Source organism: Balaenoptera musculus, chromosome 6 (assembly GCF_009873245.2).
Source record: "Balaenoptera musculus isolate JJ_BM4_2016_0621 chromosome 6, mBalMus1.pri.v3, whole genome shotgun sequence".
Taxonomy (NCBI): domain Eukaryota; kingdom Metazoa; phylum Chordata; class Mammalia; order Artiodactyla; family Balaenopteridae; genus Balaenoptera; species Balaenoptera musculus.
The window spans coordinates 92315896-92336581 of record NC_045790.1 but is presented as its reverse complement, the minus strand read 5'-3'; the positions used below and the strand labels follow the sequence as shown (position 1 = coordinate 92336581).

At 45.1% G+C, this 20686-nt stretch overlaps 1 protein-coding gene across 4 annotated transcripts in view; it reads left to right on the top strand.

Moving 5' to 3' along the window:
* EPB41L4B (erythrocyte membrane protein band 4.1 like 4B) overlaps positions 1 to 18687 on the top strand; it is a 143955-nt gene extending 125268 nt beyond the window's left edge. For 3 of the 4 annotated variants that reach the window (XM_036855406.1, XM_036855405.1, XM_036855404.1), the window contains 4 exons: positions 5748 to 5864; positions 8119 to 8187; positions 14637 to 14782; positions 16033 to 18687. In XM_036855406.1, the coding sequence (XP_036711301.1) occupies positions 5748 to 5864; positions 8119 to 8187; positions 14637 to 14782; positions 16033 to 16102 (402 nt within the window). In that variant the 3' untranslated portion in view covers positions 16103 to 18687. The remainder of the gene's footprint in view (positions 1 to 5747; positions 5865 to 8118; positions 8188 to 14636; positions 14783 to 16032) is intronic. The other variant, XM_036855407.1, reaches the window with a different exon arrangement.
* Positions 18688 to 20686: the final 1999 nt, after the last annotated feature.

Genomic DNA, 20686 nt, shown 5'->3' with positions numbered 1-20686 from the left:
TCACAGAGCCCCGGAGGGAGGGCCGTGCTGCCTTTCCTCTGAGGGTGGCTGCAGGGGCCCCACCCGGCCTGTCTGCTGCTCCTCCGTGCTTCCGTCTCGGCTTCTTGGCTTCCTGGGCTGCATGCCCACCATGCATGCCCGCCACGGGGCATCTCTTGCTGTCTCTTCCAACAACATGCTCCGGCCTAAAGTACCAGCTCAAGGCCTCACCTAGGTTTCTAGACCCCTTGTGCCTCCCTGCCATCCTCCATCCTCTGCGTAGAGGTCTCTCCTTCAGGATGGGATGCCTGAAGGTGGGAAGCCCTTTCAGGGAAGGGAGCACTGGACCAGGAGTCACGCAGGCCAGGCCTGGCTCCACTCTGCTCCTCACCGTAAGATCCTTCTCATTGGATAATCCATCTTCTGTCAAACGGGGATGTCATTGTTTGCCCTGTCTGCCTAAGAGTATTATAAGGATCACATCAGAGAGAGCGCCCCATATATAAAGCACCACAAATGTGTATAAGATACTATAAACATGATTAGATGACACAGGCAAAATTGGATGTATCTTAGGCTGGGCTCAGCCTAATACCCAAGTGTAGTGGAGCACAAATTTGGCATGTGAGTCAAAACGTGAGCCAAGTCAAAAACTATCTCCTGAGAACTTACTCTGCTCCTGCCTGTGTATGAGGCTCTGGGAATGGATAGGGCAGCTAGAGGCTGGAGGGGGCTCAGGTTGGTAAAGGGTCAGGATCAACAGGAGAACCGTGTGGAAGATGCTTGGGGAGAAGCCAGAAGTCCAGGAGCTCCCTGGACAAGGGTGTGGGGGATGGGAAGGATTTCTGGAAGCCTTTCAAGAGGGGACAAATGAGGCAAAATGCTGTCCAGGCTTTAGGAATGATCACCGCTCCTGCCTCAGCTAGCACAAGGAAATCATTTGTGATTTATGCAATTATACTTCTCTTCTGGAGAGCTGGTACAGTCTGAGAGCTTCGAGTCAGCGCCTTCAGATAAACTGCTTGAGAACTGACAGTGGGCAACACCCAGCTTGGGGAGCTGCAGAGTTACTTCCTTCCCATGCTCAAGTAAATGGAGCTGGTTATTCATGGCCTTTTTGTTAGATTGCCAAGATAGGGTAACCCGGAAACACCTCATCGCCCCTTTGCCCAGATGGGGAAACTGAGTCCCAGGGTGGGGTAACCATCCAGGGACCAAGCTGGAGCTGGAGCCCAGATGTTCTGGCTCTTTCTCTGGTGCCCTTTGCATCCAATTGAGCTAAATCCGGCCTCCTCTTTAGGGAACTTGCCATTTTGGAGAAGAGCAATGCCTGGAAGAAGGGCTGTGTTTCAAACACTCTAAGAGAGTCTGTATAAACTGCTACTGCTGTGGGACCCTGTGCCTAACCCTGTCTGGGGGCACTAGGAAAAAGAAGGCTTCATGTTGCTAGGGTCTTAAGGTATGAGTAGGAGTTTGCCAGATGGAGGAAGTGGACCAAAGCATTCTATGCAGAAGGTACAGCATGAGCAAAATAATGATTATTTATTATTATTTAAAAGGTCTGGTGGATCTGAGACCTAGGGTTAGTTTACAAAAAAATACATCATGGCTTTGACAGGAGTGATGGGATTCCCTTAAAAACCATTGTGTCCCTTCAACACCAACCGCCCTCTCCCCTAAGAAAAAAAAAAAAAAACCATTGTGTTGCAGATCCAGCTTGTGGATTTAATTGCCCCACCTTTTCTGTGTTTGGCATAACAGACTGAGATTAGAAAGGAAGCAGCCTCTGGCAGGGACCCAGAGGTCCCCTGATCTCAGGTTCCACTGCCTACCAAGTTACTGTCCAGTCTCTGCTTGCACCCCTCCAACAGCAGGGAGCTTATTCCGTGTCCCCAGGACACTTTGCTTGTGTCTCTGGGCAGCTCTGACCGAGCTCTGAAACAGGGTCCAGGTGCTGCACTGCCCAGCCACGGGACAGCTGAGGTTTTTGTACAAGACACAGCTGCCCACTTCACAGCTGAAGTTTGCAGTGAATACCTTTTTTCAAGATGAAGCATCCTTCTTCTTATTTGTGCGGATTTGAGGCACAAGTGCATGTTCACAGAGCACATGCACACAGAAGGTATGCTGGAGGGCTAGTATTTTGGGCTTTCCCTGGCATAATTGGCTTTGACCTTACTTCACTCCAGAGACCTATCTCCATGAGTGCCGAGGGGTCCTAGAGGGGAAGAGGGACTCCAGCAGCCTGCTTCTCCCTTTGTCTGGTCCTCTTACCTCCTTCTCCTCCATTTGTTCTTCCCAGCATCAAAGAAATGCGAGCTGCAGCCCTTTCTGCCCTTGATGTTAGGGTGATGGAGGGGCGTGGCATCTGTGTCTCTAAAGACAGCCAAGGAAGGCTAGACTTAGGGTCTGGGGCTGGAGGAAAGTCTTAAAGCTGTGTCCCTGCCCTGGTTCCTCGGGCCAGAGCTGGAAGGACAGGGAGCTGGAGAGAGAGGAGTGGGACAGATTTTCTTGCCTTCATTAAACCAAGTTCCACCAAGACACTATTGGAGCTAGTTTAACCCTTATGACTCTTTACCCTAATGATCCAGTCTCTGCATGGAATGAAACATGGTCCAAACAGCCAAGAATAATAAAAAAGATTCAATCTTTAACTGGCATCTCTTAAGATAATGAAAGAAGATTAAATGAACACCTCCTGGTAACAGTTCTTGAGTCTCATTTTGCTTCTCTCTTAATTCTCTTGCACCCTGCACTTCCCCAAGGACTTACATCCTCAAACTCTCCACAAAAACATTCTTTCTAGCTTCACTCTTCTAGCATTTTCCCCCTCCTTTTCCCAACTCTTTTCTTCTCTAATCCACAACTCTTTTATTACGCAGCTCAATTTAGCAATCCAAGTCCTACAACCTCTGCAGCTCTGTTGTCTGCCCATTCCTGGAATCTGCATCATAGACTCTTCAAGATCAGATAAGAGTTTCTGCCTGGGAGGGAAGCTTGGGGCTGTGAGGATGGGAAGGGAAGAAGGCAAGTGAGTGAAGACAGCACCCACTCTCCCTCTGGTCTTCTCATTTGGTGTGCGGGTGTGTGGTGGAGTGTGAGGTGTTAGAAGGTGGGCACATGGACACATCAATCATGTTGACCTTGGGATGCAGAGTCCCACCCTCTACTCCAGGTCAGTCATTCCAGCTTCCTTCCCCAGGTAACACAGACCGTGAACACCCATACCTTCTGTGTCCCTGATGCTCTCTCTTTGGGGCTTGTTCCTCCCTGATCCCTGTACTGCAAGAACCACTCACCCAACTGCAGAGCATCAGAATCCAGGTCTCGTCTGGGTCGGGGAACATTAGTCAGGAGTTCATGTGTCAGAGAGGAGATGACCTGGCCAAAGGAAGGTTGTGTAGGGCCCAGAATGGGCCCTGGGTTGGGTGTCAGAAGAATTGGGTTTCCATTTGTCTCAATAACTTAGTTTTTATTTTGAACCTCATTCTAGCAGGAGAGCTAAAGCTTAATCTCAAGTCAAATCAGGTGCCTCTTCAGTCTTCCTGGGGTTTCATCCATGTTCTTCAGGGCACGGGGAGAGGGAGGGAAGTCTCTTTAGTTCGTGAAGTCACCTGTTTGCTGATACATCTGGGACACCCGCTGCTTCGCTTATGCCCCTTTTGGGTGGGTGGAGATCACAGTGCCGCTGGGATGTGAATCCCTATCTGCTGGACACACCACACAGCCATTCTGCTCTGCTCTCCCATCTCTACCTGAGTAGAGGGGTGCAGGTCCCCACTACTCTTTAATCCCTGTCCCCCAGCCTCTGCCTATGAACTGGGGGCCCAGAGCCCCTTTGTTCAGCACTCACTAATGTCTACCCCTCCTCCCTTTCCTTCTGACTTCTCTCTGTTATCCTCAGGCTGGCAATCTCTTTTCTTATCTGGATGAAGGCTTACACATTTTCACCATCATTTATCTATGCCAAAACCTTTCTGTTCCCCAGAGAGTCAGATTTTGAAACTCAAAAGCCATATAGAACCCAGCTGCCTGAATGTAGAGAAGACCCAAGGAGGAAAGGAAATACCAGGAGAAAACATAAATGGTATTTCAAAATAGTATCCTATTACATGTGAAATCCTGTTCATTTACTACAAGTCAGAAGTGTGGGAGCCCCAGGGATGTTCTTTTGTTTAAATCCGCTCAGATGCATTTAGAAATCTTGAGTTTGAAATCTGAGATCTAAATCTCCATTTAGAAAGGTCAGAGATGCTTGTGGGATGGACCAACATTTCTTTACCATAAAAGTCCAATGCTGGGCAAAGCTTAAGTCATCCATTATAATCTTCAATACAGACACTGGTGGCCAGTACATATTTTGGCCTCAAGGCAGAATGTCCATGTTTCTTGGTGATTTATGCCTTAGGTAGCATCTTATAGAGCATAACATTTATCCTGAGGACCAGAGGGGGAGGGGGAGTTTAAGTAGGGTGCTAAAACTTAATTGCACATTAGGTGACTAATGTGGACTCCCTTGTTTCTGAAGAATGGATTTAGAAACAATCAACAAGAGGGTCTAGACCCATGGATTCAGACTTTGCAAATGCAATTTCTGCATCTCCCATGTCTGAATAGTAAAACAAGGCTATTATGGAGACCATTGTGAATAATGGTTGTAAAAGCCCTTTGGAGATCATCTAGGACTGCACAATAGTAAAAAGGATGGAGTTAGATCAATTTGGAGATGGAAAAGAAGGCTACAACTTTCTTGATAATTTTTCAGTGAAACTTTCCCAGAGGCTCTACTTGATTCATTATGTCAGGATCATACCAACTACTTAAGAAAACGCTCATGAGCTAAAAGATGCATGTATTTGTTCCCTGGAGTAATGGTTCTTTCCTGAGACCCAAACTGACCCTGTCAGTGGCTCCCTCCCCTGACCTCAGAGCATTCTCCCCTCACCATTCTCATCCTCACCAGTACAAGCTGTTGGATCTCTGCTGGGTGCATGGCACTCTTTAGGGCTGGGGCCAGGGAACCCGGTATCCCAAATGACATGGCATTTTCTCACAATGCTTGGTATCTCCTAGCTAAGCAGCAAGCCCCCTCACCCCCCAGTGCCAATACGAGATGCCAAGGCCTGGGTCCATAGATGTGGGAGGAGGGTCACGGCCAATATATTTTCTGAACACAGATAAAGAGCCATGACAGATTAAATGTTAAACTCTGTGTTCCTTCTCACTGATGTACCTCTTTCTTGTAGCTCTCTGTTGGGCATCTACTCACTTATCCACTTATAATGTGGGCCCTTACTTAGCAGAGTTACAGGAGACCATGGGGCATGGAAGGCAAAGACTCTCCAGTATGTGGCCATTGCTCATTTTGCCCCCATGGCTGGCTTCACTGATTCATCTGAGCTCTTTCTGGCTTGGCCTGGGCAATGCTTCAGAATCCTCAACAGCACACCAGTCCTGTGCACTTGGCACAGGACATGGCCCCTACCTGCCAGCCTCAGCAATGGGGTTTTGATGTGTCGTTCTGCTCAGATAGTGGAGAAGACAGAGGAGGGCCAGAGAGGAGGAGAGATGGTGGAGAGAGGAGGGAAGAGGGAGGGACCAGAAGCCAGGTGGCCAGAGGCTGGAAGGAGGCTGTGGGTGAGGCTGGCTTGAGAGCTGTCTGGAGTCGACAGATCCATCTTGCACTGTGCTGTCTTTCTCTCCTTCCCCTCCCTTCTCTCCTCCTCCTCCTCCTCCTCCCCCCCCTTCTCTCCTCTCCTCGTGAGCAGGCAGAGCCCGCCAGCGCCCCCCACTGTGCCCACTCTCGCTGTTCTCCTCCACTCTCTCTCCCCATGAAGGAAGAGACCACTGGAGTTTGCATGCACCCTCCAATCAAAACGAGGCTGGTAGGTACCCTGGCAGGGAGAGGGGCCCGGCCAGGAGAGGTGAGGTGAGGCGGGCAGGAGCCACCAGGAGGCAGCCCGTGGGTGTGCACAAGCACCAGACCTCCGGAGGAGCCCAGGGCCACAGGGGCTCTCACTCCAGGATGACTGCAGAGTTTGGTCCAGCCATCCCTGGTCAAACTGGGACCCATGGCTGTGGTCCCGCCCCTTCGTCTCTAGGTCTCAAGAACCGTGAAGAGTTTGTTCTCCTAGAGCCGTGCTGAGGATAGATGCTTTCCACAGAGAGAAAAATTCTTAGTTGCATTTCTATTGAAAACAAAAGCTTTTAACTTGTGTTTTCCTGCTATTTATCAAGATGACAATATGAGAATTATATAATGACTTGAAGGGAATCACCCATAATCGCAACCTAGCACAACTTTTTTTCATTTTTGCATGTTTCCTTCTAATATTTATTTGCATTCATTCATAATTTTACATAGTTAAATCAGAGTATCCATATCATCTCCTGTTTTCCTCTTTCGCTTAATGTTTTATTGTTTCTAGCTTGTTTTTGGTGCCACATACTGTATATTACATCAAGTGAATGGTCCACCATCTACCTAACAAACTCTTTACTGCAGGACGCGTGCTTTGTTTCCAGTTTGTCACTATTCGAGGGAACACATATAGCTTGTGTGTCAGGTATTTTATTTTCTCAGGCCAGACCCTGCTGGGTTCAGTATTGCAACTTTGGCTTTGCTAAAGTCATTCTAAAGTGGTGATACCAATGACCATCAGCGCCATCATCAGAAGAGTGAATGTGCTTTGCCAGAGCCCGGCAACCCAGAGTGTAACTGTTGGAATGTCTTTTTCTTCTTTAGAGCAGGTATAAAATAATTCTTTGAAGTTGCCAACTTTCACGTTTCTTTAATAGCGATAATAATCCTCTTTTCCCCTTTTATTTCATGATGGTCTGAGTCTTGTCTGTATGTTACTTTCACTTTGCTTTTGGTCTCAGAACACCATGTTAGGCCCTGCGAGGAGAAAGGTTCCCCCCAGTCTTTCTCTTGCTATGCTGCAGGCAGTCACTACCAGCAGCCCGAGCTGGCAGCTGAGTCCCTGGGAATTTTGAGATATTTAAAGAGACTAAGGAGAGTTGGCGGAAGGGGAGCAGGCTTGGGCTGGACATCTCAGTGCCCACTGCAAGGACATTGTCATTTCTAGATCGGTTGAGTTGAGACCTACTCAACTCATTCAGAACCCTCAGCAGATTTGGGTCTGGTCTGATGTGTTCCCGCTCCTCCCTACCTTACCGTCCATTAGAATGACTCAAGGCCATCAGGTAACTACTCCAGGGTCCATAGGCAAGACTTTGAGAGACACTAAGGCGGTGGCGCATAGGGAGTGGTGGCCTCGGTGTCTTGGCTGCAGCCCTCTGGTGGCGGATGGCACAGTGTGCATTCACCAGCAGGCAATTTCTGTGCCCCTGTGGGTTGCAGACAAAGCTAGTGCCACAGTCATCAGGACCCTGGGCCTGCTGGCAGTCCTCTAGGCCAGCTTAAAGAAATACACACACCCCCGCCCCCCATCCTCCAAGGCCTCCAGGAGGCCAAAGATGAAATGACCCAAGAGAAAGAAATGGAAGCAAAGGTTCTTTTTGGCCACTTAACCCTACCTGATCATGCCGGGGCGTCCACCCTCTTTCAGACCCCAGCACGGGGCGCTTCTGATCACCATGCCTTCTGTTCCCAAGGCCACGGCGGTGGGATTCTCCCATGCTTACATGGGTTTCCCTGAGGTTTCCCTCTATGGCCCAGAGTTTACAGGGAGCCCAGCAACTAAAGTGAACAGACAGGGAATCCTCCTGGCCTGCTTAGTCCAGGCCTCCTGGTACTCTGTCCACTCTGATACACTGTGTTCCCAGATGTGCCCTCTCAGCGGCCTCTAGTCCATTCTCCACAGCTGCAGGGGAGCCGTCAGCAGGCCCCCAGGGAGCCCTCACCTGCCTCATTATACGCCCTGGTCATGGTCAGGGCGAGGAAGACTCCAGCCTGTCTTTCTTGCAGCGGCCTGGCCCTATAGCACAACAATGGGCACAGATACGAGCGCTGGGCAACACTCCTAGAGACCCTTGGTGTATTTCTTCAACAAGTAATGAAGGCTCGGTGTGTGTTCCCCTGAAACCTTCAGTTCGGTTTAAAAATGCACTGCCAAAGATTTCAAAACTTTGTTTTCTAATCTGAAAGTAACACTCTTCTCTGTCTCTTTTTTGAAGATAAAAACATTCCCGGCTGATACAGTGACCCCTTTTCCTGATCCTTTCATAACAGGGCCACAGTTTACCGTAAGTAGATCCGGAAAACAGATCTGTGTTTCGAGACATTGTTCCCAGGTGGCGTGCTTTCCTGTGGGTTGCCAGCCAGCAGTGCCAACAGCTTCTTTTGATCACTGTGAACTCTGTGAGGCTGGGAAGGAGCTTGGGTTTGGGGGTCTGCATCTTCTAGTTTTATTTTATTGAGGTGAGCTTCATGTAACATAAAATTAACCACTTTAATGTTTTGGTTTTTTTTTAAACTTTTGGGTTTATTTATTTATTTATTTATGGCTGTGTTGGGTCTTCGTTTCTGTGCGAGGGCTTTCTCTAGTTGCGGCAAGTGGGGACCACTCTTCATCGCGGTGCGCGGGCTTCTCACTATCGCGGCCTTCTCACTATCGCGGCCTCTCTTGTTGCGGAGCACAGGCTCCAGACGCGCAGGCTCAGTAATTGTGGCTCACGGGCCCATTTGCTCCGCGGCATGTGGGATCTTCCCAGACCAGGGCCCAAACCCGCGTCCCCTGCATTGGCAGGCAGACTCTCAACTACTGCGCCACCAGGGAAGCCCCAAAAATTAACCACTTTAAAGTGACAACACAGTAACATTTAGTACATTCAGTGTCATGCAACTACCACCTCTATCTAATTCTAAAACCTTTTCATCACCCCCAAAGGAAACCTCATACCCATCAAACAGTCACTTCCCATTTTCCCCTTCCCTCTGGGCCCTGTCAACCACCAATCTGTGTTCTGTCTTTTTGGATTTGCCCAGTTTGGATATTCCATAAAAATGGAATCATATACTGTGTGACCTATTGTGTCTGGCTTCTGTCACTTAGCATAATGTTTGTAAGGCTCATGCACACTGTAAGATATATCAGTACTTCATTTCTTCTTATGGAGGAATAATATTCCGTTGTACTTATATACCATAACTTGTTGATCCATTCATTCACTGATGGGCATTGATGGGTTGTCTCCACCTTTTGGCTAATGTGAATAATGCTGCTGTGAACATGCAGGTACCTATATTTGTCTGAGTCCCTGTTTTTAATTCTTTTGGGTTGGATCTGCATTTTGATAACGGGAAGATTTTAGGTTAAGTTATTTTACCAGTCTGAGCACCAGTCTCCTCTTACTTAAAGTGGAAATAGTAATAACATCCTCCTTCTTATATCTGGTTGAGGGAAGGATCAAAAGGGATCAAGAACTTGAAAGTACTTTATCGACCACAGACCACCCCACAAATGTCAAGTATGACTGTTGTTTCTCAACGCTGGAGAGGCAGGTGGTGTACTTAACAAGAGCAGGTAGTCATGACAACTGGCTTTCCCGTTACCATGGCTCTCTGTGTCGCTGAGCAGCTTATTTAAACTCTTTGCAAACTGTTGAAATGTTTTTAAACATTTAAATGTAGTTTCCTCATCTGCAAAATGAGAGAGTTCGATGATTTTCAGGATTCTTTTCAGCTGCTCAACTTTTTTTCTTTAACTAAAAGCTTCTGCAGAAGCTCACCATCTACTGAGCAGAAGTGGGGAGGCTCAAATGGGGGGGCAGAAGAGGCTCCCTCCTCTTTCCCCTCACCCTCTCCTCCTCCCAGGGATCAGAGTATGCGATTCCTAGAACCAAGAACCAAGTGATCCCTGAGGCTCCTTCCAAAGGCCAGTCTAGAGGATCTGTGAGGTGGGCTGTGAAGTGGCCTAGGGGTAGCTTGAAGTGCAGTCTCATGGGTTAGGTGATGGTCACTATCTGAGGTGGCCAGCCACATGAACAGGGAGGGTGTGAGCAGTGGCTGATTGATGTTTCGGAGGATGAACAGAACTGGGAAGGTGTTCAGCAGTCCATGCAGAGACAAAAGCAGGTTTCTAGAACAATCCATGCTAGGGTCATGATCTGCTTCCAGAACCTGCCTTTTAAGAACCAGAGGGCAGAGACACAGGGGCTGGGCCAGGCTGTTCAGTGCTGCTGCCCCAGCATTCATCTGGCCCCTGCAGTTTGGCTAGGCACAGCTCCCCAGCTGGAAGCTCCGGCTCCACTTCCTCTGCTGGCCGTGGCGGGCACTCTGGCCTGCTCCCCAGCCTTGGCAGTGCTGCGAGGGAAGCCTTTCCTGAAAAGCTGGGGGCCAAGATGGAGCAGGAAGCCAATGTCAGAAACCATGCCGGGACTTTTAAGAACTGGGCAAGAGGGCCTTGAAGGCAGCTGGAGCAGGCAGAGGGAACAGCATGAACCAGAGTCCTGGGGCAGAGGAGCCATCCCACATTCAGGGGACTGAAATGAAGGCCAGTGGACCTAGAAGGCAGAGAGCGAGGGTGTGAGGCATGAGAGGAGGAAGGGGAGGAAAGCAGGGACAAACCCTATAGTGCAAAACCATGCTTGGCTTTGTAGGCCAAAGGAGGGGCTCTGATCTGGATCCTACGAGCAATGGGAAGCCTTTGAAGGACTTTGAGCAGGGTAGTAACAGGGCAGCTGCATTTGGAAATGATCCCTGTGATGGCAGTGGGAGCAGAGCTGGGTTCAGGCAGAGTGGACTCAGGGAAGTAGCCTAGAAATCTAGGACAATAGTTCAAGGGAGAGAAGGCAGAGAGTGTGATCCAGAGTGGTGTTGATGGTGGAGGTGGAGAGATGAGCACAGATCAGGGGGATACTTAAGAGGCTGGTAAGGGGGACTTCCCTGGCATTTCAGTGGTTAAGACTTCGCCTTCCAGTGCAAAGGGGTGTGGGTTCAATCCCTGGTCGGGGAGCTAAGATCCCACATGGCTGGTGGCCAAAAAACCAAAACATAAAACAGAAGCAATATTGTAACAAATTCAATAAAGACTTTAAAAATGGTCCACATCAAAAAAAAATCTTAAAAAAAAAAAAGATTCTTAAAAAAAACAAAAAAGAGGCTGGTAAGAAATTGGATTGGATGAGGGTGAGGGAGAGGGAGGGCCAAAAAGGGCTCCCAGATTTCTGACTTGCAGAATGTGGATGGAGAGTGGGTCCATTCACTAAGATAAGGAAATCTTAGGGAAGAGTGGATTGGGAGGGATAATGAGTTTGCCTTTGGCCGTGATGTGTTAGAAATGCCTTGGAAACATCTGAATGGAAACAATGAATGGGCAGTTGGATATCCAAGTCTGTATCAGGAGACAGGACCAGACTGGAGATTATAATTAGGGAGTTACTAACAGCTGGATGGTAACAGAAGCCAAATTCATGAGCTTCAGCTTCCTAATTTTCTTACCCGCCTCCCGCCACCACCCCCCCTACCCCCGTGTGTCATATTGTCTTTTCCTCCCCTCCAAGGTCAAGACACTTGACCTTGCTGCAGGGTTGGCCTCTCCACAGGCCTCCACACCTATCCGGACCACACTCATGGGGGAGCTCAGCAGCTCCAGGGAACTCCACCCAAAGTTATTCTGGCAGTTGATCCAGCATTGACCTTGGGCCTGGTTTCAACAACCAGGCTCCTTGCTTAATCCTGAGACCAGTTTCTGGCTTGTATTTGGGCCTGTTAACTCTACTTGATACTCAGCCCAGGGCCTTGGTCTGTCTAAGATGAGGGCCCCTGCCTGGCTCTGGTCAGATTTCTGTCCCATGTTCTTCTGCCTAACCTGGTCTGTCCCTGTGTTATCTGCTTTGTTCCAGCAAAAGTCCGTTCATTCAGTTCTTCATTCAACAAATATTAAGGCAAGTTCTCAGGGTTGAGATTTAATAATAGTAATTTTCACTGCTCCCTAAGGTCATTCTTAAGTGAAGCTGGCTCTTTCTTTTTCTACTTTGAGTGCATGGCAGTAAAGAATATAATGACTATTAATAAAGTCTGGTGCCACTGCCTTGATTCATGCTCAGGCCCTGGTACTTTTACCCACTTTTGCCTTTGTATGTAAGTGTAAATGTCCCTCTTTTTTCCAGAAAGGATCAAAATTGGCATCAAAAGCCCAACCTCCCCCAACTTCACTGAAACAACAAAATAACTTCTTACCCCAGCTCCTGTATCAGGAAGGCTGGGCTAAGTCATGCTTTAAAATGACAAATTGAATTTCCATTTTTTTTTGTTGTTGTTGTTCAAACAGAAAGTCACGATTATAATCATCCTCATCAGTTCATTCAGTCCCATGTAATTAATTTTTTTTTCATCTTGATCTTTTGTTAGCACTTTTATGAATTCATCAGTTTTCCATTAGAGTTCTGAAAATGCTTATTTATTCAGTTCAGCAGTATAGTCAGTTACCAGAAACCTGTACTTGTCAGAGTCTTTTCCATGAATTCCTTGAAGATGAAACACTTTTATAGGAACACTTTTGCAAAAGCATCAGAGTACACCCAGAACTATCTGTAAATGACAAAAGACTTAAAAATGACCACGGTTAAAGATTTGATGAAAGTTCATAATAATGCAATTGACAAGGAAATTTAGTTATTTCTGAGATATACATTTTAAAGTAATAACTAGAATTATGACTACTCACGCTGCACGTCTGTCAGGAGTGGGCTACACATTCTGCTCTGTGTTGCTCTGTTTCTGGGACCCAGAATGGAGCAGCTGCCATCTGAAACATTGCTAGTCACAGTGGCAGAGGTGAAAAAAAAAGAGGTGACAATCATCCACTAGCACTTAAATCTTCCAATGGAAATAAAACATGGCACCACATTTCTTTGGCCAAAACAAGGCACATGGTCATGCCTAACTTCAAAGTGGGATAGGGAAGTGTAATGCTACCATGGAAATCAACGAGCCAGGATTATCTGGTAAATCACACAAGTGACCACTACAGCCCAAAGTTTGGGAAAGCTCCCTGTGGCAAACATCACATGCTAGCAACTCTACAATGCTCCTGTTCTCGTGGTCAATTCTTTGGCATTGCTCCAGCCCAGGCCAGGTCAGTTCTCTCTCTAGAGGCACTTGTAAAACAAACAAGGGCTTGTATTTCTCAGCAGTAGTCTTTCAGGACCTCTCAAAGATAAGATTCTCCCCATTGCTCAAGCCAGATATACCCTTACAGAACTACAACTACACCTGGTATTTTTGTGGTTTTCCATGTTTCCCTAGGAGGGACAGCTCATCGTCTGTCTAATCACTAGAAATATATTGCTCATTTGATGATCAAAACCTCTTCTTTAGAAAGCCACGTGAAAAATTTCTCCAAGTTTGGGGCCAGGAACTAGCATGAAAACTCAAGTTATAAAATATATAGCTGGTACTACTGAAAGGATATAAAACAAACAAAAAAGTATGCATAGAAAAAATGCTATGAGGAAATACACTGAGAGTGATAGTAAGGGATTATGGAATTTCTTCATTTATTTACTTTTATATATCTTCTGAGTTTTCTATGTAAAGTAATAAGCATATCTTGCTTTGTAATGGAAACAACAATAAATTATCCTCTCCAAATGAGGCAGTGTACTCTAGACCAATAGTTCTCAAACTCTACTGTATATCAGAATCATCTGAAGGTCTCGTAAAAACACAGATTGCTGGACTTTGTCCCCAAACATTCTGGTTCCAAAGGTCTTAGTTGGGGCCTGAGAATTTGCATTTTCACCAAGTTTCAAGATGGTACTGATGCTGCTAGTCTGGGGCCCATACTTTGGGAACCATTGTTATAATGGTAAAAAACACCAATTATGAAGTCAGCCAACCCTGGTTCTAAATACTGGTTCTTAATACTTATTAACTGTGTGACCTTGGGAAGATTACTTAACCTCTTTGAGCCTCACTTTCCTTTTCCATAAAATCAGTTCCAAGATGTGCGTTTTTCCACCTTCTAACATCTCTGAAATCAGAATGTTTATTACAATAGTGTACATGACAGAGTTCGAATGGTTACTTTTTCTTTCTCTGTGGCACATGCAAAAATGGTGCATCTTACAAATGATGGTGTCTAACATGTGATGAAACATGACCTCTACCTTTAAGATTGTCCAGAGGTAACGTATGTCAAGTGCTTAGCATAGTGGCTAGCACTAAGCAAAATCGTTTAATAAATGGCAATTGATTAACTATTATTAAAAAATAACAGGGACTGGGCTTCCCTGGTGGTGCAGTGGTTAAGAATACGCCTGCCAATGCAGGGGACACAGGTTCGAGCCCTGGTCCGGGAAGATCCCACATGCCGCGGAGCAACTAAGCCCGTGCGCCACAACTACTGAGCCTGCACTCTAGAGCCCACGTGCCACAACTACTGAGCCCGCATGCCACAACTACTGAAGCCCATGCGCATGGAACCCATGCTCTACAACAAGAGAAGCCACCGTAATGAGAAGCCCACGCACCGCAACGAAGAGTAGCCCCCGCTTGCCGCAACTAGAGAAAGTCCATGCGCAGCAACGAGGACCCAACGCAGCCAAAAATAAATAAATTAATTAATTAAATAAAATTTCTTAAATAAATAAAATAACAGGGACTGTGTGGTAAGGCTTAGGGAGCAGCTGACAGTGTAAAAATGGGACCCAAACTGAGATTGATTTCCTCTTTTCTGTTTCCTCTCCAGGCAGACTTTAGAGACAGTAAATTACAATGCTGTCCTGGCCAGTCTTCCCCACTGATTCCAGCAGCAACCCTGAGGCCTTTGACAGAGACCGTCTCCACAGTGCAGACCATCTACACCATTCGGAAGCCTGTTTCTCCAGTGGCCAGGTGAGTCAGATCAGCAGGTACCAACAGGTAACTCTGATGACAGGAAAACCAGGCACAGGCTCTAGGTGCATTGTGTTTGTGACATCTACCACTCTCTTCTTCATTCTTTTATTCATTTATTCTCTGAATATTCTCTGAATATTGATGTTTATTAAAATGTCGTCAAAGGCTAGACGCTATTCTAGGTGCTAGGGATGTAGAGTGAACAAAACAGATGAAAGTGCTACCTTTATGGAGTTTACAGTTTAGTGTCGGGGGAGGGGAGAGAGACATTGAATGAGTGTGTGTATGTGTGTGTGAGATAGTGACAAGTGCTAGGGACATAAATCCATGAAGGGCAATAGGGCATGCTGGGATGGTCTCACCCAGGTGGCATTTAAGCAGAGAGCTGAAGGTGGTGAGGGGAGCAAGCTGCAGATGTTTGGGAAAGGAGTATAGTAGTCAGAGGGAAGAGCCGGTGCTAAGGCTTCTGAGGTGGAGTGAGCCTGGCATGGCTAAGGAGGAGTTAAGGGGGCTGGTGCAGCCAGAGAGGTAGTGAACGACAGGAGAGGAAGCCCATGAAGCTGTAGGCTGGGGCCAGATTGTGTAAAGCCTTCCTGGCCATAGTAGAAACATTGCTTTCTACTCTGAATGAAATTATTTAAAGAATTGATTGTGCCTTTCAAGACGTGTACTTCCTGTGGGGTGTGTGTGTGTGTGTGTGTGTGTGTGTGTGTGTATGCGTGCACCTAAACAGTGGAGATAAATTCCATAGATAGGCAACTGGGCTCGAGGGCCAAGAACTCAGCAGCAACCTCTTAAAGCAGCCAATTTTACTTCATTCAATTTTATTTATTAAAACATTGGAGGTAATTCTGGGAGACAGTGCATATGAAACCAATTGAAAACATGATTTAAAGAAATCTAACCCCTGGACATTTTCCCATTCATTTAAATGACCTTTACTGAGAGGCTTCTATGTGCCAGATCCTATGCTAGGCTCCAGGGTTTCAGAGAGGAATGGCATATATAACAGTCAGTCCCCTGAGGAGCGGTGCCTTCAGAAGCTCTCCGTCTGGTGGGGGAAACCCATAGGCAGCCTATTTCAGGTCACTGTAATGCTAGCAAATGTAGGGGGTCCTTAAGGAGCCTGAAAGAGAAAGTCAAGAACTCAGATTGGGAAAGAATCTGGGAGACGACATTTAAACTGAGACTGCTCTTACCATTTTTGAGCGTGTATCTCACCATTTTGTCACCTTATTCTTTTTCAGTGCAGAGACGCTCCGGCAGGAACTGGAGAGAGAGAAAATGATGAAAAGACTGTTGATGACCGAACTGTGAAATTCTCCCCTTGGTGCCTGGAGGATGGCATGGTGCCTTCTGTCCGTTTTCTTTCTTCGGGCTTTGTGTGATCACTCTAGCACAACATACAAATGTGTGCTCGGTTGGCCCAGGTCTCTGTGGTTAGTCGAAGCCAACTTCTGGCTTGACTTCTATCGGAAAAGATATTTTATGTCTCCTGAGTATTAGAGTTTTTCTGCTACTCAGTGTAGTTGAGACAGGATTTGGTAAGCCTAGAAGAAAGATGGGAAAACCAGGATTCCTTTTCAGAAGTACCTGTGTGTATATATTAATAACCACAGGGGTTAATATGGCACGGAATCCTTTGCTGTCAATCTCAACCATGTGATTTTGTATGATTGACACTTGCACCAAGCTTTGACTGTTGTTAGAGTCATTTTTAATGAGAGAATAATTCTTTACTGCTGGTTTTTCATTTACACTGGTAAATACACAGATCTTACAAAGTCTTTAACATTCATTTTTATTCAGACACAAGTAGGTGAGCTAAAAAAGGAAAGTTGCAGTCACCAGGGCTGAAGGTGCTTCAGCTTAATCTGAAATACAATTTAACTTGTGAATTTATGGTATATGATATTATTTGGGATATATAAAAGTTATTATTGAACCCAAAGTAAGACATTATAGTTTAAATTGTCTAAAAATCCTTACAAAGTGACTTGATATCAGGATTCATTTGGGTGTTCCATAAAGGAAAATTATTTCTAAAGTTGATCAACTCATGTCCTGTTGATAGAAACTTGACCAGAAGAAACTTTGCTCTCTTTTTATATAGTTTCAAGAAATGTGTTTTTAAATTTTTATTATGCACTTGAACAACTTTGCAGGAATAACTAAGAACCCCCGTAACCACAAACTAGCCCTCTGAAATGTTTCCCATGCTTTCTCAATGAATATGCACACATTTTTACATCAATACGGTCAGTGTGTACGTGCTCTTTGGTTACTTCCTCCCTCTAACACACAGCTCCTCTTTTCAACACTGATCCTGCTCTCACCAATTTTGATTTCTTTGTATCCATGTAACATGATTAACCTCACTTCTTGCCATTACTAGATATTTGAGTTATATCTAATTTTTCACTCTTATAAATAGTGCTGCTATGAATGTCTTTGTAAAAAATGTTCCTTCCTTTGGATTCTCCCCTTGGGAATATCTCCAAAGAGAGATTACAAGGTCAAAGAGCATGAGGGATTTTATAGCTCTTGTTTCATAGTGCCAGATTGCTTTCTAGAAAGATCTAGTCTCTGGGTTGAAAAGACCTTAAAGGTCATCAAGTTCAACCCCCCCATCCTCTCTGAATGCTTGAATCCCCTCTACAATTTATGATGCCACCAGCAATGTATAAGCATTTCTATTTACCAATAGTTCTGCCAGTATTGGGTTGTGCCATTTTTATTTATTTTTGCTAGTTTAATAAGTGCGTATAGTTGTTTCTTGAAAGGTGGTTTTATTTCATTAATTGCTAGCAAGGCTGAGCACTTTTCCATGTGGTGACTTATTAGCTGTATTTCCTTGTGTGTAAAATGTCCATCCATTTCTTATGACCACTTAAGTGGAATTGATCTCGTATATTTGTATCAGAACTGTATTTTTATGTTGTATAATTTGCTCTCCTGTCCCTATCCTTAAACCTGAATGGTGCCAATAATTTGATACTAATGATTATAAAAAAAATGCCTCATTGACTAGCATTGTTGTAAAATGAGGTAATGTACGCAAATATTCAGATAACAGAGGATTAACCCTTTAAGTGCTGAATCTATACAATTTTAATATTTTTTGGGGAGGAAATCTTTCTAAAATATATTACACACTTCCCTGCCTTAGTAAACAGAGTATACTGGAGAGTATTTAACCTTTTCTTGATGAGTCATGGTCATCATTACGAACATCAGCCCCTTTTGTACCTTGGTGTGGTGCAGTGATGTCATCAGGAACTATCCAAATGTGCAGGGCTTGGCTTGCCTTTCACAGACTAATGCTTTTCTCATTGATGGTTTGCACTGCTGTCTGCTCTATTGGTGAAGCTGTCTGGGGGCAATTGTGGTATTTGGGAACTTTTACCCCCCCACCCCAATACTACATGACCCCGGCTGTACTTTTAAAACAGCTTTAGCCGTTCTTTATGTTGTGTACATGATACAAAATGTGTTCCTGTACAGTATGGGGGAAATATCTGTTTCTGGGGTTGTCACCTCTTGCCAATCCCTCCTTTTCTAACCTGCTTTCTCAGTCTTCTGCTCTTCACTTCCGGCTCTCTGATGGAAACCTCCAGGGCAAAACTGAAGTTTTCTTGAGGAAGCCAGGAAACTCAGTGTTACATACGTGTCAGGTTGGCTTTGCTTCCGAGGAGGGATGCATGGGCTTTTTGGCCATTGTTCTCAGGAGGCTCTGAGCCTGCTGCTTCTTCCCCATGTCCCCCTGGGTTCACAGATGTTTCTGAAGGTTGATGTCACTGGAAGTCTGATCACAAACAAGTTGGCTGTTACTGTATATGAAAACCCAGTACCTTTGGCAGCTCAACTCTAACCAGTAAAATCAAGAGGATTCCATTGTTTCAGCAGTTGTCCTGGTTATTTGCCTACGTACATGTATGTTGGGTGCTTGGCATTGTGACCTGAGAAGATGACATTGTGTTGGGTGGATTCATAGGGATAAAAATGAATTGGTACAATCACTTCGCCTTTTTTTATATACTTAAAACCAAAATAACAGTACCATACGGTCACACGACACATCTTATGTCCAGGGAGAAAAATCAGCTTGCTGACATAATCATTCCGGAGCAAGTGTTCCAGACTGTGAGCCACAGACTCCTGGTGGGTATGGGGGTGAGGGTTAATGCAAGTGGCCTGGGAATCCTGAAACCCCAGGTTTGTGGATTGTAGATTACATAGGCAATCCTTATGTTTAAAGAGTTTAAAAACGAGGTCCTAGCGCATTCAGAAGATCCCACCTGAATGCCCCAAATTTTACACTCCCAGAATAGCACAAGAATATTCTGTTACCATCTTTATCTTTCTTTCATCATCTCAAAGATCACAGCTTTTAAAAAACTTGAAATTCACCATGTTAACCATTTTAATGTATATAATTCAGTATTTTTTAGCATATTCATAATGTCATACAAATATCACAACTATCTAATTACACAACATTTCCATGATTCCAAAAAGAAACTCCATATCTGTAGTCACTACCAATTCTCCCCTCCCCCTATCTTTTAGCAACCACTAATTTACTTTCTGTCTTTGGATTTCTGTCTATGGATTTGCCTATTCTGGACATTTCATATAAATGGAATCACAATATGTGTTCTTTTGTGACTGGCTTCTTTCACTTAACGCAACGTTTTCAAGTTTCATCCATGTTGTAGCATGTATTAGTACTTCATTCCTTTTTAATGGCTATATAATATTCCATTGTAAGGATATGCCACATTTTGTTTATCCATTCATCAATTAATAGACATTTGGCTTGCTTCCACTTTTTGACTCTTATGAATAATATGAACATTTGTGAACATATGTTTCCAGTTCTCTTGGGTATATAACTGAGATGGGAATAGCTGCGTCATACGGCAACTCTATGTTGAACTTTTTGAGGAACTGCCAAGATCACAACTTTTATTTCATAAACAATCAAAAGTGAAAAAAATCACATATATTACTAGACAGACAGAAGCGTGGGCAAATCTGTTGTTAAACTGGTCAGATACCGAGATGCAGCACTGATTTGTGGGGGGTGAAGTTTATAACAGAAAAAAATTGTTTTAGAGAAATGGCTTTGAGAAGAGAAAATAAAGGTGCTATCTTTTTGAAAAAATGCAAATGAAATTAAACTCAGGTTCATCTCTAAGTTCTTGTTTGAATACCCAACTCTTGTTCAGGCAGTGGTCTCAGCATGTTCAGGAAACGTTCTTCCTTGAAAAATATGTACAAAAGAGAAAACCACAGTATTGTGGATTCACATCAGTGGGGAGCAGAGGGTTTATGCAAAACCTGGGATATAACAAAGTAGGGAATATGTGCTGAGGGTGAGAACAGGTCTCCCTCCAGGGCTGAAATCTTGTAAGAAAACAAAAAGAATAAGAAAATCCCAAAAGCAATTTAAGTGGATGAGAGAGAACCTCGTGAAAGGAAGCAGCCAAGCCTGTAAGGAATTGGAAACCAGAGTAGGTTCTAAGGCCCTGGGGTGGCGTGCAGACTTTTAAGTGACCCATGAAGATTATGGGTATTCTCCCTAGAAAAAGCTATACGTCACACATCATTCCAGGACTTTCACTGGATCCTCACACCACCCCTGAAACCCATCTATGTCTGCCTTTGAGTCCATGGACCCCAGGTCCTTGATCATGGGTAGGTCATTGAAATCTGCAGTTTACCTACAAGCCTCATTTTAAGCTGTGGGTGCAAACCCTTCTCCAACACCAACACCCAACATCCCCTGCCCAAAAAAAAAAAAAAAAAAAGCCCACCTGGTTTTACCAGACCAGTTTACCAGAAGAATGACCTGGTTTTAATTTGCCTTATATCTGGCACCATCACTGTTAATTGTAT